The following is a 24,277-nucleotide window of genomic DNA, read 5'->3' on the forward strand; positions in this document are numbered from 1 at the left end:
GTATTCGGGATAAATTAGCTTCCAAATTATAAACTGTGCTAACTTAGCAGATCTTTAATAAATAGCAGATTTTTCTTCGTCAAGAGGTGTATTGGAGATTGTGCGTGTAGCCGTTTCCGCTTGCATCTTACGAGAGTAGACACCGGGATAAGGTTGCCGACGTTAAAAATGACTGCGTTCTCTCAAATATTTTTGTCTTTTTGAACCATGCGCTTAACAACAATTAGTACGCCATATGTTGTTGTTCGCCCTTGTTTACGTGATTGATCTCATTGATAAAAGCCGTAAATCATTTATGTACAAATTAAGGGAATGCTCAATCGTAGTTCCAGCCTGTGCAGTGAAGTCGACGACGGGCTGCATACGTGTACGACCGATCTAGCAATTTCACTTTGTACAAAAAGTTTCGGCTCTAGGAGGACCATGCGCCCGATCAGTCAGGGCGAATTAGTTGTTTGTGACTTGCTCAAACAAAATCTGGAAAAAGCACTGATATCTGGGTGCGAGCTCGGCTGTCCCTCGCATTTCACTTTGCGCGTTTCTCAGCTTCATGCTACTCTCGAACCCCGCGGAGATTACCTTTTCACATCGCGGGCAGTAACGCGCCTGTAAGTGCCGTTTACTTACTTTTTTAAAAGTAAAAGAAAACATCTTAATGGTGAATAGTCACAGCGATGCAGATGTTCGTCAATCAGTGCATGATCTGTGTTGACAAAAAGACTGTTAGCATCCGATAATCCGATCATGTGACGAAAAGTAGTTTTTACGGTGTCATATTAATGACTACATGGTTCCCGGCAAATCTTTCTTTTGCTCAGCCTGGCATCGATACGTGTAGCCAGCGTCTTTTTGTGTATACTCACGTCCAGTTTTTACACATCCAGTGTTCTGTCAATAAAGAATGTAAAAATACACTCGGCCGTATAAAAAAAATATTATAAACGTGTGTATATATCTATACAATATTGTGTCTATTATATAGAAATCTTAGATTGAACAGGGACGTTTACCAGTACGAAGAAGCTGTGGAGGATAAATAGGTTGGTGATTATTATTAGTAAGCGCATTTAGATTAAAAAGCTTTACGAATACTAAGTAACTGAACAAACTAAGTCTAATCTCATAAGCAAATCCATAATGGCGTTACCTTGGGAAAAGGGAGAATGTTTGTTTCCAGTGGATAACAAACGGTAATAGGAGAGCCAATCACAGCGAACTACGCACGGAATGATATTGAATACAATGGAACTAAGGAAGTATTCTCAAAGAAAGAAAATCAATAAAGTGAATATAAATTACCCTCATTATGAAGCCTGATTATAGACCCCGCGTTTATCTGATAGGCCCATTTATCTTATGGACCTATAAATATAGATAATTAGCAGGCTAACTGTTAAAGACTTATGTTTGTTTCAACAGCTGATTTTCGACTTTCTTAGCAGAGTACCCAATTCCATTCCGAAGCTCGGGTCCCGGAGTAGTTTACGCTCGGTACTGCTTTGGCTAAGCATTCCTTCATACGGCTAGCGTCCTCCAACGAAATATGTTCACGCCCAGATTCTAACCTAGACCGCTTCATGTATTCGTAAGTTTAATAATAGGCGGGTATGACCTTGCTGTGAGCCTACAAACCTATAAACGTCATATATTTTTCCTAATTTGGTAGGGCCTGCGCAGACCAAATATGAGACCGAGTAAATAAATATAGAATAGACAGATATTTATGTCATATGAACTATTTTCTATATGAATTTGTATGACTAATAATAAAAATAAATCATTCGTACTTTATACATACATCTCGACTAGGCAATGCTAAAGATAATGTGTTTACGAAAAAGTAATCTTCTAAAATAGTCTGTAATCCAGGTGTTCGTACAATGCATATTAAGAATTAAGCTTTGTGGCATGAGTTGCTTTAAGAATAAAGCAGAAACTGTAATGCATTTCTTCTGTGAAATGTAATGCTTTTTTCCTGAAGCTGTTTATAGGCTCAGTTCTACTGAATTAAAACAAAAACAACTTAATAGATGTGGAAAAACAGAAATCCAGCTAACAGTAAAAAAAGTTTATAGGTGACTAAATTTAGAAATTCTGTGGTCTAATATTAATAACGACACGACTCGTGGCAGAGTGTCGAACTACTGTGTATATACAAAGTATTTCAATACCTACTATGTAGATTGCACGAGTAGTAATATCGTATAAAAGTGGATTCAAATATTCGCGCCTTTGGAGTTCAATCGCATCCGACGGATAGCAAGCTTGCGTAAAGACCACCGCGTGACTGGCCACCGAGTCGTTGTTTTGTTTTGGTGTTATCGAAGGCGACGGTTTGTTATTTCGCGGTTTGATGTCTATGCCTGTTGGTGAATTTCTACTGTAAATGAAAACATACAAAGCATTTCTGTAGTTTACCGGTTTGTTACACTGTCCAGCACCCATAGCGTTCATACAATTCTTTCCATTTTCTCGATCTGTTAGCTTATTTCCGCTCCGTTAGTCTCAATAGGCAGCGCGCATTGTTTTTATAAAATTGTGTGACACATGCCGAGTCCTTAGCTGTGGTCCTATTTCTTAGGCAATAATTTCTCAGTGTTTTGGTAAAAGGCCGGTGCATGTGTTTGCTGTGCCTAATGTCATTGTTGGTTGGCTCCACAGAAGGGTGTTGCGATAACAATGTCCCCTTGTTGATCTTCACGTACGGCATTTCAGGGGTTGGGAAACTGAGACAAGCCAATTTCAAAATTGACTTTGACGACGTCGTACCCCGCATGATGAGGTGAGTGTGATGTCAAAATAGCGCATACACTTAATAGTTTTAGGTCGTAGATGAACTCGTTGCATACCCATACCTCTTTCATCCATTGATAGAATTACGCGACTTCGTACTTGACCTGTGCTAATATTGTGCATCGTTGATCCAGTTGAGCACCATCCATTTAGTTGTATTTGTATGGTAGTTCAACAAGCCAATGTTACTTGGTCCGGTAACATTTCGAATTGTTGTTTCTCTAACCCTTGAAGGGACACCATAATGCACATTCGCGGATATCTAGTCAATTCAGCCTAAGCAAGCATTGTAGACAGCATATTTTCAGTCCTAATTACACACACGGATGTAGCCACGATTGGTCGAAACGAACGATGTCACTGCGCTATGCAGTGAACAGTATTTTTAGCGGGTCGAAGCGAATTGACCGCGTTAAGTTGCCGGTGAGATGTTTGGCTCGTCAAGAAAAATAAGAAGTGTTTTTCTTCATGTAATAGCGCGGTACCGCTTTCCGCTGTTATAGTTGCTTCATGCTTCGAGCCGAATGAGATGATTCACACCTCGTATGAATAACAAGCTTGTCTTCACGGTTCGAAGCAAAACTATGCGGCTCGTCCACGGCTAGCCCACGTTTTTGAACGACTAAAATTTCATTTGCTTGGGTGTCCCATTAAGGTGGTTGCCAGCTGAATGATTAGCACGAATGGCGAATCGCTAAAGCTACTCAAGCGCGACCTTTGTTGATTAGCAACCCTGGTGAACAGCCCAGTATGGAACATTAAAAAATTTTAAATGCGTGTGTTGAAAGTATTTTATTTCTTTCTTCCTTCAGAAAGTATTTTATCAAGAAAGGATTAATAATCCTTTCTGCAGAAAGTTTTCTCATCGGTTATTGATTATAATATTCTCTGAAACTTTCGGGGTTTGGTCATTGTGTATTAACTCTTTCTCAAATACTCAAATCAAGTGTCTTAGGAGTTCAAAATGCGCTGCAAAAAGTTAACCAGTTAATAAACCTGCTGAAGCAGCCAGGTTTTTATAAATTTGACAAACAAAATTGCGAAGGCCAAGAGGAATGCAATAGAAATAGCAGAATTTCTCTGTTGGTGTACATAGTTTTTTACTAAATGAAATTTCCGTTTTCAGTATGAAAGAGGATGACCTCCTTGCTGATGACGATGGTGGTCTCTGTCTAAAGGTATTTAACTAATCTTCAATAATTTTTAATAATAGGTTTAAGGTATTTATTAATGGTCTCCGTCTAGAGATACCTAATTATTTTTAATGTTTAATAATAGGCTTTTGGTATTTATTGATTCTGCAAGCCGTTTACGTTTCAGCTCACATGTGCTTTGAAAGGGCTTTTATTTACAGCGAAAAGATATCTTTAATTTGTTCATTTTGGGGCTTGCAAACAACATGTAAATATATTCGGGAAATTGGGATTGGTCAGTTAATACACAGAAAATAACCTACCACAAACAGAAATAAATTAATTCTACTTCTCTTGTTTATAATTTTATGCGAAAATAAAAAATTATGATGATTGCTCTACATTTTATTTTACCTGATTGTCATTGTGGTTAGGATGATTACGATGATGACGCCTTATTGGACGGGGAAGATGATTTATTAGGGCCAGACCCATCGGAAGCAGGCCCGCCGTCACAGGCTAAAGAGCCGCCTCCGCCAGCACAGGTCCCAGTAGCCTTGGTTGCACCCGCGAAAAGTGTTCGGGTCGAAACTGTAGTACGAGAGGAACCGCTAAAGAAAGCAGTCGGCAATGAGCCTGCAAAACCCGAGCTTGCTCCCCAACCTATGGAAACCCCAGTGGTTAATTCTGCCGAGGAGAAGCCTAAGGAAAAGGAAAAGCCTACAAAAGAGCTGAATTCATCCAACGAAGAAGCAAATGAGTCTGAATCTGATGATGAGACACAGTTAAAGGTAAGAAAAGCCGCATGAAGGTAAACCCACGCATACATGCAAGTAGGATTGTTTGTTTTTGTGAAACCTTTGCCGCACCATAGATTCAACTAAAGACAAAGTAAGAATTAAGCAGTACATGTGGTGCTTATCAATTCGTCCTTGTGAGACTTTTGCTGCAGCATGTATTCTACTAAGGACAAACTGAGAATTAAGCAGTGTATGTGGTAGTGCACCTACGGATCAGACAATTTTTTGCCTCTCGTCGTGAGCTCACTCTATAAAAGATATGATTTTTTTTTTATTTTTTTTTTTTTACATTTTTTCAAATATGATTCATTAGGTGATTGTTCATCAGCATCGTGTCAGAGAGCAAGTCCGTGATGAGGATGACGACGAAGAACAGCCAAGGGGTAGGAGCAGCCGGTTTCAACAAGAGCGCGTTATATCAACTCGCGGTGGTAAATTGCGTCAGGGTATACCGGATAGTTTGGAAAGTGTTGAAATACCCACGATTGGTGGGCATCACCATAGTCGCCATCAACAGCATCACCAGCAGCAACAGCACAGTCAGAGTGGTATAAATCAATCGAATCAGTTCCAACCGCGTGGCGGGCTTCGAGGTCGTGGAGGACGGTTCCGACACGACAGGCCACGGCCGTACGGCGATAGTCCCAGAGGACGTGCCGGTATTCGAGCCCCTTCAGAACATCATCCTCGGCCGCGACACCAAGGACCATTGCTGCGGTTTCCGCCAAATGTTCAGCCTAATAATACCAGTCCGACGTCAAATCGTGGCGGGGCAAATCCTGCCGGTTCAGGGGTCCATGGCGGTCATGGAGGTCATCCTGGTAGCAACAGTTCGCACCACCAACAGCTTGCTCCACCTCCGGTGCCGCCCAATTTGAATTTGCCACCACCAGGATTTCCACCTCCGGGTCTACCACTTCCGCCTCCGCCTCTTAACGGGCCTCCACCACCATTGCCTCCGCTTGGGGGACCACCGTTACAGTTTCCTCCGCCTCCGTTGTTACCACCACCCCCAATATCGCTGCCTCCGCCAGCGTTTCCACCAAACGCACCCCCGCCGCCGGTTCCTCCGCTCGCTTCTATGTTCACCAATCTCCCACCGCCCCTGCCGCCGCCTAACCTTAGCGTTCCGCCACCCCCGATTGGCGGACATCCTGCGACAATTTTGCCTGCTGCCAATAAGCCTGGTCAAAAAATCTACGTTAATAAAAATTTCCGCCCTCCCCCAACGTCTGCACCAGAAGTAACAGGATATACCAGATTTGACACCAGCATCCCACCTCCACCAATCACTTCCACGGTAAGTTGATTGGTCCTTACGAGTATTTGAAATATATTTGTTAAATTCTCGTTTTTCGCTACATTTTTTGCCTATTTTAATTGCGTTGTGGTTATGCTAATAAATCAGTTCTAAAATGTCAAGATAAAAAGTGAAGACTTATATAGTACGTATATAGTTCTTTCCAATGGCTACAAGTCTGTGTGATATGAATTTTACCCATAGTGTCGCTGAATTAGTGATGCAATATAGAAATTGATGAATTCGTAATAACATTGATTAATTGCGCAGTTTAGCTGCGTATTTAATTAGTACATCATTCAAGTTTACAGCAACCGGCAAGAGGTGTTTAGTGAGAGAAACGCTGGGAAGTTCCAGCGTAACCTGGAATGTATCAATTGCGCCCAATTGATTCCCAATAGGAATGTTCACTTTGATATCAAGAGTTCGGTATCTGTTATTTGCATTCAATTTTAATCAATGCAGGGGCATCTGACTGGAGGATATCGGGAACGGAGTCGTTCTCCTGTATATCGCAGTCCCCCGCGGTACCGCAGCCCGCCACCGCGAGATCGCGAAATTACACGGTCTCGAGATCGTAGAGATCGGTCCAGATCCCGATCTAGAGACAGGGACGATAATTGGGCATCACGTGATCGCGACCGAGATTACCATAGGGATTCTCGCATACGTGACCGGTTGGACAGTCGAGTGGACCATCGCTACCGAGAATGCAGGGAGTTAAGCCGGGTTGAACACGGCGGATCAAGGGATAAGCGTGACGTTAGACAACGAAGTCCACCGCCCAGCAAGGAACCTAGCAGGCCTCTTGGTTAGTATATGTAGAAGCCTTATAGGAGTGTAAGGCATGGTACGTTAGGTTATGTGAATTGTCGTAGCTCGATATTTTCGCACACATGGATGTATACAACAAAAAGCGGCACGGTTCTATTTCGATAGTATCAAAAAAATTTGTTCACTGCTTCTGTTTTCTTCTAAAGATGAGTTTGAGCTGAAGCTGCTTGAGCAAAAGAAAGAACGTGAGCGAGTGCTGAAGATGAAAGAAGAACGTCGAAGGCAAGCTGTTAGAGAAAGGCTGAGCAAACAACAACAGTCAGGGACAGACAAGGGACAGGGACAGCCCGGCCTTAACGGACGACCCCAAAAGTTAGCAGCCGGGGCTGCTACTGTTGCAATAGCTGACTCAAAAGAGACAAAGGAAGAAAAGCAGAAGAGACAGGTGATTCTGACGAATGTGGATGATACCCTGGACGAGCGGAGGCTGGGGGAAGCTTTCAGTAAATTCGATGTTGAGGTTAGTTTAATTCCCATATACGATTTACACGCTATACTATATACAAATATATATATGTATTTAATATATATATGTATATATACATACATACTTATATACATGTACATACATATATACATATATAATGTATGTATGTATGTGCTTGTGGGAATTCATGGCCTACTCCCAAAGTTAACTAAATGCTATTCAACGAACCTCTGTTTTTCGTTTCCTTTTGCGCAAGCGGCAGATAACTAATAGATAAATGTTAATCTCGATTTACAGAGGATGCGTATACTTCGTGATCGAAAGGCGGCATTTGTATTCCTGCGCAATCCTCGCGATGCTGAAACCTTCTGCCGACGCAATCCTGAATTTTCCGTTGGTCCTCACGTGCTCAAAGTGAGCTACGCGGTTGAGCTCGCTAAGAAACGTAACGACGCGCGGTAGGCAAACTAGACAAGGCATCTCATAATAAATAGCTACAATATAGTTGGACCACTTAACCGGCATCTGTGGATTCGTGCGAATGTGTGAGAATGATTTAAGAGGTATTTCACTTCGGACCATCCTCTTTGTCTCCATAGCATACACTAGCTTGAATTAAGCATTGACAGAAGACCAGCAGAACCCAACAACTTATAAGGCGAAAACGAAAACGTTAAATTCGTTAATGACGCGCGGCGGCACCCTTCAGTAAGCCGCAATACTGGGCGACCTTCTGCGTACTACACGGCGTATTCACGATTAGTGGGTGTAATAAAGACAAGGATCATGATAAGGCCAAGCTGGAAATTTTCCCGAAACTGACGTTTACATACAACGACGGGACACCGACTCAACGCAGGCGGATGCGTACGATACTAGGTGGAAAAAATGAAAATGAAGAATACGAGGGAACAGATCAAATATGTTCGGCGCTAGGCGGGCAACAAGCGGGGACAAAATCCGTAACATCTCGGAAAATAAAAGAAGTTTTGGAGGGCGAGGTGGCTGACAGGGGCATTCATCTGTAACGCAAGGTGATCTTCAAGCACAGGAGTGCATGGAAAAGGCCAAGAGAGTTGCCTCCCCACTCATATCCGTTATGGTAGGTTTATGTTCTACTTAGATTCCAAATACTTCACATAGATTTATAGGTGTTTTATACACACAATAAGTATATTAAATATATACATATGCGTTAAAATCGCCATGTTACAATTCCTGTGTGCTATCAATGCTATGCAAAGGAAAAGATGGTGAGAAGCAACTATTCCCAAGTAAGGGACTAACACCAAAAAATAACACTCAAAACGATAATCTGTGTTGAATAATCTGATTTATTCAGCGAGAGGTATCGTCTCGCTAAATTTTTCGTTTCATTACCGTAAGAATAGCGGTTAATTGCCTTGGAGAAGAAATGGTTCACTGTCCGCTACCCAACATAAAAACCTGCGATAGCAGAAAAGGCTGTTCTTAAACAATTCTAAACATGAGCTCGTTCATGTTTGCACTTAGCATACTTGCTTACATACCCATGACTTCATCAGATCACCAGTACTGTGAGTTTGTGTATTAAATGTACATAATCACTATAATTTAGAGGGAATTGTTTATTGTGCGTGGTTTATGCTTACACCACATAAACGTTCCTATGCAATCGAGATTTGAAGTTAAGCCTGCAAATTAGGCCTCGTACTTTATTAATATTAAGGCTTTATTAATAGCAAAATTAAGCATAATGAATTACGATCTTTGAAGATGCTATATGACGAACCTGTCAAGAGGCGAGTAATGTACGAAGCAAGAAATAGTAATGGCAACAAAGCAGTGTCAGCTTATAATAAATACTAGCTGCTTCCGAAAACGAATTATCTCATGAGTATACGTTAATTGGACACATTGTTAAATAGCAAAACATTTCTACGAACGATGTGTCTGTGTGTGAAGCTTGACAGCTAGAGCACATTAAGAGTGATTGTCATTTTTACGAATAGCATTTCGATTAACTTGTGTTTCGATACCCAAAATTTTAAGTCAAATACGTGACTTGTTTGTTTTCCTTAAAACATGAGTATTAATACAATTCGCTTTGCGTAAATTGAACAGTGAACCTAATTATACCAAAACTACGGTTTTGTCATTATCCTCGAAAAACAGCTCACTGCATTCAGTTGGACTAATTGTTGTTAAATATAAATACGCAATTCGATTAGAATTAAAATGAATTTATTGCAAAAGACTGCGTCGGGGCGAAGCTACTCGCTACGATTGCTTGTTACCGGTCGTTTCTTGGGGGGGTGACAAACTGAACGATATTAATTGGTGCCTTCTCAAAAATCTCACCGCCTTGTATATATAATAGCATATATGTATGTATAATATAAGAACGCATTATGTCAATTTTGATAACGGTTTATGGCAAAATGAAACAATTTAGATGGAATGCTATTGTTCCCACTGTATATATAGCAGTTGTATATATATACATATTTGACATACTAGTAACTATGTGGAACTTGTATATTGACAATCGTTTTCTAACCTTTATGTAGGCGGACAAACGGAACTCTGCTGTACACTGCTTATGTTAAATAAACGGCGCGTGAATGCAAAAATAAGATCCCATTGTTTTTCTTATTTTAATACAATTACAACTATTTTGAGAAAAATTTAGTTGAATCTCCCGAATCGAACGGATAGCATAACGCTTGTCTAAGAACATCTAACAAATTTCTTTTACACCCCTTTAGTCGACCCCTGTAGATATGTATAGGCAATATATATGTAATGCATGTAAAAAATTAATATATTTTTTACATGCATTACATATATATATATACTATGATTTATAGTAATACACGACAATCAAAATTCAATCGGATAATTTGCCTGTGCTTTTAGCAAGGAATCTGTTTAACAGGGTTTTTTATTATTGAGCTGCCGGTGTCTTTTCATTTCAATAGTTCCCATTATTCTGTCGAACTACATCCTCGTCGTAGACTTTACATAAGCCTATGTATTCTTTACTTGGAAGTGATCCCTGGGGACAGTTGGATGCTGGATTGCCAACCCGATAAATATAGATCCAAGGCCTATTTCCTTGGGGTCCATAGTTACAAATGTAGAATGACTGAACGTAGCGATGTGCAGGATCCACAGGATTATCAAAAGTAGCCTTCAAATAGCCGCAGCCAACCTGATGAAAATTTTGCAAAGCAAAGGCAAAAGCAAAGAAGTGTTACAGCAAAAACGTAAAAGTGACTAAGAAGACAACTGTTTCTAAGGGCTATCAATCGAATCAAAAAAACAATATCTCAATCGGGTTCTGGCAATGAACAGAGAAGACGAAGAATTGTATGTGCATTACTTCGATGAATTTGGGTGATATCTTTGATTCGTGCGCCCTAACCTAAGGCTAATGACCATTCCGGGTTCTTCACAGCTTACCTTAAACGAATGTGCCCATATAAGCTGTATGAACTCAGAAACGTTTGTGTATAGCCCCGGTGGCTGCTCAACGAAATTGTCGTTCATGTTGAAACGTTGGTTGTACCATGTTCCGATGGCATGTTTCCAGTTGATAATGCCGTGGTCATCATGCACCCAAAAGAGATTCTGACCAACATACATGAACTGGTCTGTGCTGCGGCATTTTAATTGGTCATGTCTCCATAATCGGCCGGTTGGTCTACCTGTGGAATAAATGGGGCAAGATTTTCTTCCTGGGATACGCAAATATGTTCACGTGCTAATTCACGTATTGAGATCCATGCAAGTTTTTTGCTACTATTAACATGATGAATGATATTGAAAGTTCATAAAGACAAATGTATTTTTGTTTCAACTATTACTTCTTTTGTATATGCACTACACCGAGATAGCTTGTATACATGCACGACACCGAAATAGTTTAATTCTTCATAAAGCTGCGGCATAACGAGAACAGGTGACAGTTAAGCGGTGATAGGGCTAACTTTCAAAGTTTTTATATTACGATATTCATAAGCTACAACATCAGTGACGGCAGTGCGCCCGATTACCACGCACTAGTGCACAACATTCAATGAACTTTGAAAATATACTTTAAGTCGAGCCGTGCTGGCCATCAATCGGTAATATTGCGGGTATTAGACAATTATTGATTTTCTGAGTGGTATTTTACGGACTAGTTGCGGGTAAGCATCAATCGTACCGATACGAAAGGGAGAAGATTCACGGAACTCGCGCGCTTATGAGGACCATCCCGCCACCTCAACATATTTAGCATACAAGACTGCTACGAAACGAATACAAATGTGCCACTTCATTTGCAATAACTAGATTCTTTCGGCGGTATGTGTGATCAGGCTCATTTGTGACACCGTATTAATCTCTATGTTTGGAGTTTTACGTCTGGTATCGCCATTGGGCATTCCGTTAACACCATATTAATCTACGCTCAAAGCTTGTAAACGTCACACGTAATAAGAGGAATTGTGCAAGTTTCAAGGGAGCCGATAAAAAGTGCAACGGGATGACCCTCAAAACTTCTACGCAGCCAACTTATTTATTCGCTTACTGAGATACTTTGTTTCATCCAAAAATTTACCGCAATACGAAAGTTTCAGCTATATCATTGGGTTCTGTATTGCACCCAGCACTACGAGTAACGGTGGAGCTGAGACTCAAGTAGTTCACTTCCAAAATTATACCATTGGAATACAATAGCCATGCTGACGGCTTAAAAATGTATGTATACCTCTATCCAAGCACAGTTGAAAGGCCCAATTCATAGCATTCTCAGCTAAGTTATCATCCCAGACCATCTGTAGCATGTTGCCGGCCCCCTGGCTGGTTCTCGCTGTCCGTCTAAAGTGAACATCCTCTCCGAGCGCTATCTTCTGTCGCAGTTCGTTATGTAGTTTTAGAACAACATCCTTTGACTCGCCTTTATCGTCATCGACGAGATTGGGACACTCTCTACGAAGGCAGGATGCGTGACCAAGCAACTGTATGCCCGAAGGATCGAATTCTTTGAGCACGGGGTAGATGCACTTGATATCTTTCTTGGGACACTGGCTCATTACCTGGCCGAGGTCCAGCATGGCAACAACGATAAAAGAGGCAGCAACCGTCGAGCGAGGCAGCATTTCGACAGCTGCACACATCCGATACTGGAGATCGCTACGCAGTGTGTCGAATCTACAGATCAGCGTATTGCACTATCGAGGGATAACAAGTAGTCTTCGTCGTGATGTGCCCGCTCTACCTCTGAAACGAAAACTTTTCGCTGAAGCAAAATGACTTCCATTAAATTACCAGAAAATTGAATTGCAAATTTCAGCTGTCAACTGTCTGCGTCACGGTGCCTCTCATTGTTTCACGCATAAATGCGAGACCGGATGCGCTATTCTTTTAAATTCTGTAACTTTGCCCTGCCACCACGCGCCATCGCATTAACACATACGCAATAATATCAGTGATGTAATACATTATAATGATAATGTAATAAAAATGATACTCCCTGCAAATAACAATCCTCTCTGTAGACAGGAGAGTGTTTATTGAAATGCGCTGCACACTTCTGTCATGTTGGTACATGCCGGCATTAAACTAATCAGAGGGACCGAATATTAATAGGTAGAAAACAATCTGATATTAAGTGTTTTTCTCGTAGTTGTAAGGTTTATATGGAACAGTATTGATTTAGTTCTATAGGCGTAACGCTGAGAATATTCTTAGAGTGTGAAAAATAACATGTATATATGTACTATAGAACGAAACATGGTACGAAACAGGGATCCCACAAACGTACGTTGCTGTAGCTTTAAGCATCAGTTGCAACTCCAATTTGAGTAAGAGGCTGAATGTTTTTGGCGTCGTAGGCAGGTTACAAATTCGCAATCGAAAAAGCAATCGTCTAGATGCCATTTACGTGACAGGATTGTGATCACAATGTTTGTAGGGAATTTGATTATACAGTATCCTCCTACTTTTTGCGCGGTAATCACATTTACGACGCGCTAACTTAGAAAGGTAAGTAAAAAAATTCTCATCATGTTAACAATAAAAAGTGAGCATTTCAGGATACGTACTTCTCATTCAGTGGTAAATGCCGGAGTTTTTTAAATGATCAAGATTTTTTTAGTAAAATATTTCGAAATCTAAATTCGTAACATATGGACGGAAGATCATACCTTGACTAGCAGACTATCCACGATGTACTTACTCCGACACGATTTTGTAGGACTTCTAAATAATCTTATTTTGAGAATATCTTGACGCACCTCAGATAGACCCTTTTTATTCTGTCGAAATATCTAGTTCAATCAGCCGCTAACCTAAACATTTAAAGTCTAACAAAAAGCACTGTTCGAATTAATAAAACAGTAAATCTATCTGTATTTATTATTTTTTTTATTCAGTTTTGTTTTCTTATTCAAAGTGGTTATTTTGTCATTATGATTATCGTTACATTACATATTATAATCATCACATGCGTAATAACAATGCAAAAACACCTCATATAGTGCTTAGCTACAGTGCAGCTCTGTTATTATTAACACATCACCATCCATTCTTTACCGATCCCAATAGTTTTCGAGTGTTATTATATTACGAGGCTTCCTTGATCCTAATGTTTCTTTTGTGTGTCAGACTTCTCGAGCAATAAATATGATTTTCGCTCTTCTTTTAGTGTTTTTACTTCATAGTAACAAGAAAAATCATAATCATAATAAATATAATGATGTTTATCTTATATATAATTTATATGAACAACAGATAATTCTTTTAACACTTCACCGTATTTAGGTGAGGCGATTTGGCTAGAGACCCTATTTTCGAGCTCTACCCAGGAGTCGTACAACTAACATACATTCCGCTGCCATTTTTATCTCTCTAGCATCTAATCACTCGTAGTGTTTAAAGCACATGTCTGTTTGTATGCTGCACGCAAATATGCTGTATTTTTATCGAAACCTGTGGAAACAACAGGGTAGAGAGAAATAATTGCGGTACGTAACATGTATATTCATTGCACTTTCTCACTAACGTCGCGAATTTTATGCATTATTTGCAGGTATTCGCTGATCTCTGGTTGATTAAAAGTAGGAGCAACGTGTAGAAAGTAAATAAACCCCTTCAAGCTCCTCGGTACATTACTGGCCTTGCTATTTCTCTCGGTGTAAGCTGACTGTACGACTACTTATCTTTTGATATGTATAGCTCATATCTGTCTAGTGCATTTTCATAGGTGCACAAATTATTTTACTATGACTTTACTACGGCGCTCGCTTGCAAACGCTGTACATTCATGCACTGGCTGTCCAATCAGCTATACGAATTAAAGACGCCTAACAACCCCGTTATTGCGTTGAATCTCGTATCACGTTCAACTGAACGTGTCTGTAAAGGTGTATAGTCTGTCTGTGGACGTTCAATGTGGATTGTATAAAACCAAGCCATTTGTGCTACTGTTTATTAATTAGTACTGTTATTGTTATTCTACTATCACTCAAGTAAATGTTGATCCGTTTCGCGAGTTTGTTTCCTTTACACTGTCAATAACTTCTGAAGGCTCTACTTCGGCCAAAAAGCAGCTAACACATAACCGAGCTTAAATATAAGCTAATAAATTATGCTAATGTCTCTCCCTAGTTTTCGGCACGTAAGACACTGAAAAAAACGACAGACAATTCCAATACATTAGCTGGCATGTATGTATGTATGTAAGAGTGCGTAATGGCCATAATAATCGCAAAGTATACGTATTTTCATACATATAAGCTCGGGCTGTTTAAGAAAAGCCGTTTTAGAGAGGGTGTAGACTCTAAAAGCTTTTTTTTTCTTATGTACACAACAATAGTAACAACAACTGTTTTTGGCCAAAATCAGCTGCATAAGGGTTTACTCTATAATGTCACCAATTGCTTTGTGCGATGGTTCGTCGTTGAGAGGCGTTCCGGACTAAGACGCGGAAGACTCATGAGGCGACGTGGGTTCGAGCTGCGTCGCATCCCGAATACGCTGCTTCCACCTGCGCCCAGATAAGAAACTTACGCGTTAAAATGCCTATCGTTGTACAAAAATGCATTACTGAAGTATTATCAAAAGTTTTGTTGAAGCAAATATATCGGTCTGTGCATTGTAGCTGACTGACGTACCATCAATCTCTGCCGACGCTTGATTCAGCTCATACATTTACTCATAATAGCGACTTGCACAATAATATTTAAAAAAACCTAGCAGCACCAATCGAACTCGACGAGTAGCAAACATACGATCGTCATCAAGCCCAATACTGAAATCGTACTAAGATCTACGTTCAAACATATATTCATACTATACACAGGAAATTAATAATTAAGTGCGTTTGGCTCAAACAAGGAATTTTGGTAGGCTATGTATCTTGCACCAATTAAGTTGACCAATTAAGACCGTCTAAGTTGAAATATCGTTCTAAAGGAGTTTCAGTTATGATACAAGTCTTGACAATGTATCTATCTATGCAACTAGGCGAGACTAAATAGCACTAGTTAAGCATAGTGAGATCTTCCAGTTTAAAAAACGATCCAACATCAAACGTTAATTGACGATGAACAGCTGTGGTCACCTCTGAATAGGAAGTCAGCCCATCAGCGTAAAATCAAGGTTAAGCTTATCGGAAGAGGTATGAACCAAATACTTCTTCCAAAGCTCTATCATGCTTCCTCAGGCCTCTGCGAGAACTATTCGCGTGCCCTTCTAGAGATATTTGGCGGTACGTTTAGCGGAATGCAGGGCATCGGACACGTATGTGTTGTAGTATTGGCTGATTTTAGGATCTGCCTGAAATCGGTGTGGCTCTTAATTAGCCGAAGCACCGTCATCGCCACCATCATACGTCGTATTATCGACAACCTACGGGGAAATAGACAAAAATGCCCCCTCGTTTTTCTTGACAACTTACTTCGCGGCCGTTTCAGGATCTTCCGCGCACAACACGACGTCCTCGAGGCCCTGGTGACGCAGCTTGAAACATAAATCTTGTTGATCGGCCTGCAAGTTTCCATAAGTTATTTACTTAGCTTATATTTAGATGATTTCTTGCTATTCCACCATTTTCTCCTTCTATAGAGTTTTCAACAATGCATTAGATATATAAGCAGACTAGTTGTCTTATTATCAGTGGACAGGGCAAGTTTCCTATGGCAATGCATATGCAGATGCGACGTCTGTCAGAAAAATTGAGTTAATTATTCGATTTCACCGGGCGAGCACCTATATCTTTTACTGCTGTTTCACAATTTTTAGGACCGTCTCTAATTCAAATTCGCAATACAACGGCACACAGTACCTTTTTGGCGTCGTCGGCGTCGACGACCTCGTATCCGAGCACAGGCAGCCGATTGATCGGCGCGACGTCCGCGCTCGCCTTGTAGACGAACAATACCCGCTTCTTCAGTACGTACCAGTATCGTTTCCAACCCCCTTTTCTAAACAATTTCAGATATCCACTCATCGTGCACCCATCGTCGTTGGCGCCACATATCTCCTGCACGACGCGACGTTCCAAGTGGATCAAATACGACGACAAATGTTAAAAGTATTTCTCATCGTATGCAATTAGACGTTCTTGACTACTTCTATAGTGGTTCAGATAAGCAGTGAATTGCATTTGGTAATTAACGTCAGGCAGAACTTATGTTGACAGGCCGACCCGACAAAGCACCGAAGCATAGTGGAGTCCACGCCTTCAATATTCGCATGTACACGTTTTCCAACGTGTCAATAGTGTGGCGGCTAAATTCAAGCATATTTAGCTATTTCCAAAATAAACACTATTCTCTGTCAAACTGTTTGTGCAAACAGTTACATTGTACACTTTTGCATTTTCGACACAGAAACGTGCATCAACGCATTTATTTATTGATAAGTATCTTGGAGCGTCATAATCGCAGCTTCAATGTCTACTTTACTGAGAAGTGTGGATTTCGTTAACAGAAGTTTCACTATGGCCTAATTTAAATCCGTTTATACAAAATCAAATAGCAATTAACCGGCATTAAAGTAAAGAAGCAAATTACTTGTCTAACAACGCAGCCAAAAGTGATATTTTCAGATTAAAGCAATTTCGATAGATGTTTGGGGTTGTTAAGCTAAAGGGAGTTTGTTTTAAGCATCAGCAACCAAAAAAAAAAAGGCAGAAGGATCAGTTCATGTGACGGAAAATTTTGTTTGGCATTGAGATCTATTCAGTTGCGTCGAACAGCGGTGACTCTACCATTGCAAAAGATAGACAAGCGCCGAAAAAGCCAGCAGAGGAAGATCTACTTTCGAACAACCTTTAGTGAAAAATGATTTTTCCGGAACGTCAGATACACATCCAATGACAACTGAACATTCCACTCAACTATTCACTAGTCGTCTTCTCCTAAGCCATACACGTTTCTACAGTCTCTTTCCCATAAGCCTAGATATCTGGAGCCTGTCACTACACGCTGCTTCAGTCATTTTTCCACGCGTTTCTCTGCTGAGTTGAAATTACGCAACAAATGTCAGCATCCTATTACTACTACGTTTAATTGTCTTTTGCTTCTCAGCGCAGGCATTGACATTATTTACAATTAGAGCGCATGTGAACGACTGAGGTAATGAGCAAACTGTAGACAACCCCCAGTGCGATCAGGAAGACCGCCCCATTTCGTGCAACGCGCATCTCTTTCGTTTGAAGAAAAATACGTCACAACGCACATAACATTCGTGTTTGGCTGGGGGCGTAACCACAATGACAGGAACTCCGCTGCGATTATTCGCACCAAAACGACAGGTCTGGACAGCTGGCGGCCACAGAAACGTTAGACACCTTGAGAACTAGAACAGAATATATCGAGCGCGATATTACGAACATGATGATGATTTAAAACAATGATTCAAAAACCGGACGGCGTTTTCTTTGTCCTGTCTCTTTATTCTTGCGTCGTCCAGCTAAAATCGGAAAAAAAACGTTACATTTGATTTAAAACATCCAGTCGCAACGTTGGAGAAGCTAAAAGAAGACACACGTAAAAACAATTCTATTTTCGGTAATTGGCTCCCAGGAGTTTTTGTTAGCGCACAAGATGACACTTAGAACATAAAACACATTATGTACGGGCACGTATCAGATAGTCTGTTACGACAATTGGGGTTATTGCTCAAGGCAAGACAACGCAACAATAAAATCATTACCAATAATCAGGGTCTAATTTGCCACTTACCAAAAATGTAATTAAGATAAATCAGGCTAAGGGTATGTAAGCAGGATTGACAGTACTAACTGAAATTCTGGCATACAGAACTTGAGACTGAAAATGGAAACTTAAATTCTCCTAAATAACAAAGCAATTTTTGCACAAATAGAGACGAATGTAGTAGTACCCAAAACAATTCGTTCGACAACAAAAGTTCGAAGACACTCTCTCAGCTTTCTCTTAGTTCCATGTGTCTGTTTTCATTGTGAACACTAATGCTATGCAGCTCGACAAGTTTACGCGCCATTCAAGGGAACCAAACGTGAAAATTAACTTACAAAGATTATGTTGTTACACTTCGACGGATCTGGCGTCGGTGTATCAGGGGTGACCTCAGGCAAGCCTGCCGACGATTTTAGTCGTTCGCGCGCTATAATTTCCCACGAAAAAAATTGGAAAAGTAATTTTTACCATATTCAAAGTTACATTTTTATTATATTCTCATAGTTTGTTCGTATCTTGAAGGAAAGACATTTTGATGCTGCGTGCACTTATTTTAAATTGAATATCTTTAATAAGAAATATTGAATCATTAAAAAGTGTATGACATACGTGTAAGAGATCTAAGAGTATGTTTTATGATTTACTCACGAAACTTGATGACACAGCTATCGCAGACGCGCTCAAAGCTTCCTCCGTTGAAATTTAGCCAGGCCTCGCGTTTTGAGCACGAACCGCAGACAACACGTCCTGTTTCACGTTAAATATATGTGGACGAGCAAAATCAATCAACCATCAGACAGATGAGCTATCATGTCTTATATATATGTTTGCCCGAAGTGGTTGTCATATAAGTATAACAGTGTCAAGAAAGAATATCTACAATACAAAACACGAGATTGCCTTGCCAGTCTGCAATAGGCACATTCACGCTAGCCGAGCCATTTCTGCTAACGCCTGTCCTTATATGAACACACGCTACATTATTTACCACATGCTCGACAGTGATGCCTTCGACGGAAAGTCGTAAAACCCGCCTGACAGTTCTGGCACATTGTGACACGACAGTCGGGTGTCCAAACGGGGGCCTGCTGCACTATCGATTCTCCTTCCAAAATGGCCTGATTATTATGTTCATGTGGTGTGACTAATGTAAGCCGTTTTCGTTTGTAGTCGTTTACGGCGGCCTGTATCGCTTCGATCCATTCTTCGCGCTCCTCCGAAGTCCTGAGCAGCAAATTATTTGTAGGTCTAATTAGCAGTAAGTAGAACGGCCTTAATCTTTTTGTGGCCTTCGGTTATAATCATTTCTTAGGCATATCGGGGCATCAAGGACCTGTCCTCAACTAGATATAATTACTATATATAAAAACTAGGTATAATTACTTGTAATCAAGTGAAATTTTCTAGCAGAACTGGCGTGAAGAGAGCTGGATTCTGACTCTAATAATAGATATATCATCAATGTAAAATCTGTATGAGCTCACAAAATGTCCCCATATTTTAATTTTGCCTATAAGCACGAGTTGCACTCTAATAGCACTATACCCAAACATACTTCTTAGAAATCTGTTCTGGATAATAATATTTTTGCGGTAATTGACTAAAATAAATATTAAATCAAGCTGACGGATTCTTTATCACTACGTACTGCTATCAGAAACAGTTAACATAACGTAATAGATAGAGACAAATTTAAATAACGTTTTCGCCAGGAGTTGCTACCATTGTAGTCAGAATACGTCTTCCTTAATTAGATTTCTCAAAACGAACGTCATTCAGCCACCTGCATCTGAGTGGGCGTTTAAAGATGCCGTATTATATAAACACTTTTACTTACTGTGCGATGAGAATGAACGACTTAGAAGCTGAAAGAACCTGAAATTCTTTTGGAAATGCTTCGTCACGCTTAACAGTCAGACCTGCCAGCGGCAATTCCCGATTGAGTCTGAATGTATTTAGGGTGGACTGCACCTGCGTCATGTATACGAGGCAGTCTGTGAACTGAAAATGTATCGAAACAACAAAAAAAAAAAAAAAAAAAAGAGCGAGAGTGTAGTCATTTACTATATGAACTTGCTACATTAACTGTTATATCGTTCGTATGTCGCCTGTATTACTTGCGAAGTAATTAAGTTGAAGTTAAAGTTGAAAGTGTTAAAACGAAAAATTGATACAATTTAGCTCTAATCAACGTTTAATCTACCTTACCTCAGCCGTTAGACATCAATATTCATACTCATAAACCTTTTCAGGTCAACTTCCATTTCACAAAGTTTTCGTCTTAAAAGGATAACTGAAAACGTCCGAACAGTATCAGGAAGCACAGTCAGGAAAGAAACTTATGTGAAAGTGCGATGTTGTATTCCCAACTTTCTCAGAAATATTGCACGGTGGGTGTATGCATCATCATACCAAATCAGTACAGACCGTTACCAGTTTCCTAAACTTTAACGCTAGGAAGAACCACAACTTTGTGCTAACGAGAATCTTCTCCTTTGCGACACTTAACCTTATACTTCAGTACTGAGCTAACAGATGGCAGACAGAGAGTTTATAGATCTGTCAGAATTAAAGTTGTATTAATAGAAGCCCAAGTTCGATAGCGTGGAAAGTTGCAATCGTCACAGCCCATGCTGTAACATATCATTTTCCGTAATCAGTGAAACCGTAGTATTACACAGGTCCCAGTTTGCATTAACAATTTATCTTCTACATATATTCCGCAAGCAATACCGAGCTTAAGTCAATGATCCTCTTCGCACTGGAACACGCAGTCACTTGCCTACCGTCAGAATGTGTCCTGCTAAACCTATATTATTTTGCATACTTTAAGGCCGCCTACGTGCGTATAGATGAAAGCGTGTTGAAGCGTCGACGTATTCTCGACAGTCAACTATAGATAATTCTGAACCAACCCTGCTGACCCCCTACTTAGATATAAAAGTCACAGCTTAATAATATAATGTTATTTTCAGTTTTGAATATAGATTTCAAGGTTAAATGACACTTCCACCGATTCGCTTTCCAATTAATAACAATCATGGGCCATTTTAGTTTTTTCTCGAACAACGAAGCACTTGTATATCAAGGCAAAAACACGCTAAAGGATGATGAGCTAGTGAGAATGGCTTCAGGTTGTCGCATCTGTTCCCTGAAAATGAAATCTTCATGAAGGAGGTATAGCGAGGTATCGCACAAATTGTGGCGTGGTCAGGGATCAAAACTTTCAGACCAGCCTACTGAACTCAAAGCCAGCCCTACATGGACGTACTGTGTAATCTTACTTAGATCAACCGGTGACCACCAAACGAGTTTTTTGGTAGAAGTACTTAAAGATTCGACAGCATTTCCTTGTGCGTATCCCGGCAGCACGAAATCGTTACGCAAAGACGCGAATAAATAAAAAAAAAAAAAAAAAAAACGCCTCTACAAAAAGTAGGATTTTTGGATAGCTTAATAACTCAAAATTAGGCTAGACGTGTTTGAGCAAGAGTAACACATCTTGCAGGACACACATCACATCAATTACACTTACCATTAGAAATACTGCTAATTTAATGAAGTGCGTTTTAGAAACAATTCTTAAGGGGCTTAGGCTTTAAATTGAAACTTCCGTTAAAAACAATGATAATTTTGTTTGAATTTAGCATGCAAACGCCTTACAAATATCTACTAGGATATACTAAAAAAAAAGAAGTTGGCCTTAACAGTAACAAAAATTGTATCAAAAGCCTATTAGCTATACGCTTATACACACACACCTTATACACCACATGCGGTACCCCCCCGCCCCGTGTGAACTTCAAAAGAAATTGACACGTGAAAGCTCAAAGAATAGCGTACAGCTTCATCCTCTTTTCCTTGATTATTCTTTTCTAAACACATAGTCACGTATTTTTATTTAATCATGTAACCTTCTTCACTGTTCTGCGCAGCTCTGTTGGTCCAATGCTTGTTTCAAAAACGCCTTTCAACGGAACTTGGCGGATCGTTAGTGCTCTGTACTATGGCCAGCGACTTCTCGGGTTAGACCGTCGGTACTTAGCCGTTATGACGGGTTGGTAGCGGCTTGGCACGTTCGCTTTGCGTACACGACATGTCCGTAAACAAAGCAGAAGCAGAACTGGGGTCAGATTTTCCACTGTCAACACACTGTCGCCGAGCGGAGCTGATCACCTAGCGGTCCGTGGGTCTGTCTAGCGGTTTTTGTGTCAGACATTTCCGGCCGGTTAGTAAGAAGTTACTGATTTTTAATGTCCATACATTAAATGCATAGCTAAATTTCAACTTACTCCTGCTGTCAACTGTGAATAGTCGCAATGAAGATTTACTGTTGGATTGTGACTGTGATCGTACCGTGTACGTGAACAACCCTGAACAGTCATGCACAGCCAGCCCTACATGGATGTACTGTGTAATCTTACATAGACCAACCGGTGGCCACCAAACGAATTTTCTGATAGAAGTAGTTCAATAAGATTCGACAGCACTACCCATGGTGTTGGTACGTATCCAGTAACTCGTAGTTATACGCTGCTCACTAGTACGATAATGTTCAAGTATCTACATATGTTTACGTAACGTCTGTAAGGGCTGGATCTCCTCTGTCCCTCAGGAAGGAAAAACAACCTCCATTGCATAATAGTGTCTTAATGTTAACTAGCATGTACTATTAAGGAGTTAAATAGGCCATAATAGTACTGTGCTGTGAAGAATTAAGTATTCATTATATTTTTGCCACGATCAGCTCAACGTTTGCCCCTATAGATGTCAACCGTTCATTCAAGAGTGATATTATTTTATTGTCGTCACTATTATGAAGTTATTTTTGGGAGATCTAATCACGCGCTTCTATTCTTCACTTCCGTTCATCTTCGCCTGTTTAATATTTGTGCAAATACTTTCTGCTAGCGATCCCTATAGCGGGGGGGCGAAGAAAGTAAAATTAGCGATACGCGTCGCCCCTTGCCGCGCACTAGGACGACACCGAACAAAGGTAAAGGAACTATCAAATGAATAGCCCTTTCTTGCTGGCGTTTTATAGCTGGCGAACGTTTCATGGACCGCCGCTCACCGTCAATGCTATACCGTTGACATACAAATGTCACATAAGAACGTAATCGCCATTACGTGCATCGTCGTCACGATCGGCAGCAACAGACGAGTCGTACACTGACTATTATTGTATTTAACGAAAGCGTCGACAAGAAAATGTACGTTGGTAGGTCACTTGAGAAAATTTCCAGGCAAGGTTAACTCCGTAGCACAAAGCAAGAACAGTTGTGGTTGTCCAATTATATCAGCCGTGGTAATAAAACTAATGCAATGCTACTTATAGTTGGCGAAAACCTTGGTGATATCTTAAGCTTTCCGCTTTTCGCTCGTCAGGCACAACGAAGATTACAGAACATCGACACGTTGTTAGCACAGCATAGTTAGACATGGTCGTCTTAAGAATGTGCTTGGTAATTTTCTGTTATTATATTTAAACGTTATTGTTCGTCACTGTTACCACAAGTGCTGTTATTAAACAAGCGTATCGAATTTAACACGTACATTATTGAATCATTGAAGTTGAGGTTGTATGTGTACGTAGTAGGGTCTGAAAAAGTAACTTCTTAACGCGTGAAGTTGCATAATATTTCGTTCGTTCGAGATGCTTGTTTTAAATTTGATTAAGTTGCTCAAGCGATTCCCTTGCTAGAGCGGAGCTATTGAAAAAGGCATTCTCGTGCTTTCCAGTGTTTGGCCAGCTGCTGCCCCGGAAATTGACCTCCGACGCTTTCTATAGGAAAGGG

At 40.4% G+C, this 24,277-nt stretch overlaps 3 protein-coding genes across 10 annotated transcripts in view; 1 reads left to right on the top strand and 2 right to left on the bottom strand.

The window, feature by feature from the left end:
* Nucleotides 1-2,322: 2,322 nt before the first annotated feature.
* LOC111266041 (uncharacterized) lies at nucleotides 2,323-9,902 on the top strand. The gene is made up of 9 exons (XM_022843164.2): nucleotides 2,323-2,333; nucleotides 2,716-2,782; nucleotides 3,920-3,971; nucleotides 4,361-4,717; nucleotides 5,040-6,026; nucleotides 6,492-6,837; nucleotides 7,007-7,320; nucleotides 7,585-8,389; nucleotides 9,837-9,902. Exons 2-8 carry the CDS (start codon nucleotides 2,775-2,777, stop codon nucleotides 7,747-7,749), a joined length of 2,229 nt encoding a protein of 742 aa, XP_022698899.2. The 5' UTR covers nucleotides 2,323-2,333; nucleotides 2,716-2,774; the 3' UTR covers nucleotides 7,750-8,389; nucleotides 9,837-9,902.
* Nucleotides 9,903-10,155: 253 nt separating this feature from the next.
* Nucleotides 10,156-13,557, bottom strand: LOC111266045 (scoloptoxin SSD43). The gene is made up of 3 exons (XM_022843172.2): nucleotides 12,023-13,557; nucleotides 10,732-10,976; nucleotides 10,156-10,480 (listed from the first exon to the last, which is right to left on the bottom strand). Exons 1-3 carry the CDS (start codon nucleotides 12,429-12,431, stop codon nucleotides 10,241-10,243), a joined length of 894 nt encoding a protein of 297 aa, XP_022698907.1. The 5' UTR covers nucleotides 12,432-13,557; the 3' UTR covers nucleotides 10,156-10,240.
* Nucleotides 13,558-13,641: 84 nt separating this feature from the next.
* Nucleotides 13,642-24,277, bottom strand: part of LOC111266039 (uncharacterized) — a 68,525-nt gene continuing 57,889 nt past the window's right edge. For 6 of the 8 annotated variants that reach the window (XM_022843156.2, XM_086970776.1, XM_022843159.2 and 3 more), the window contains 8 exons: nucleotides 20,317-20,480; nucleotides 19,468-19,703; nucleotides 19,128-19,226; nucleotides 18,815-18,906; nucleotides 17,998-18,117; nucleotides 16,601-16,798; nucleotides 16,214-16,302; nucleotides 13,642-15,301 (listed from right to left, as the gene is read on the bottom strand). In XM_022843156.2, the coding sequence (XP_022698891.1) occupies nucleotides 15,232-15,301; nucleotides 16,214-16,302; nucleotides 16,601-16,798; nucleotides 17,998-18,117; nucleotides 18,815-18,906; nucleotides 19,128-19,226; nucleotides 19,468-19,703; nucleotides 20,317-20,480 (1,068 nt within the window). In that variant the 3' untranslated portion in view covers nucleotides 13,642-15,231. Of the gene's footprint in view, nucleotides 15,302-16,213; nucleotides 16,303-16,600; nucleotides 16,799-17,997; nucleotides 18,118-18,814; nucleotides 18,907-19,127; nucleotides 19,227-19,467; nucleotides 19,704-20,316; nucleotides 20,481-22,636; nucleotides 22,676-24,277 lie in introns of those variants that run through there. The other 2 variants (XM_022843158.2, XM_022843161.2) reach the window with 2 other exon arrangements.

The sequence above is a fragment of the Varroa jacobsoni genome, unplaced genomic scaffold (genome assembly GCF_002532875.2).
Source record: "Varroa jacobsoni isolate VJ856 unplaced genomic scaffold, vjacob_1.0 scaffold_1047, whole genome shotgun sequence".
Lineage (NCBI taxonomy): Eukaryota > Metazoa > Arthropoda > Arachnida > Mesostigmata > Varroidae > Varroa > Varroa jacobsoni.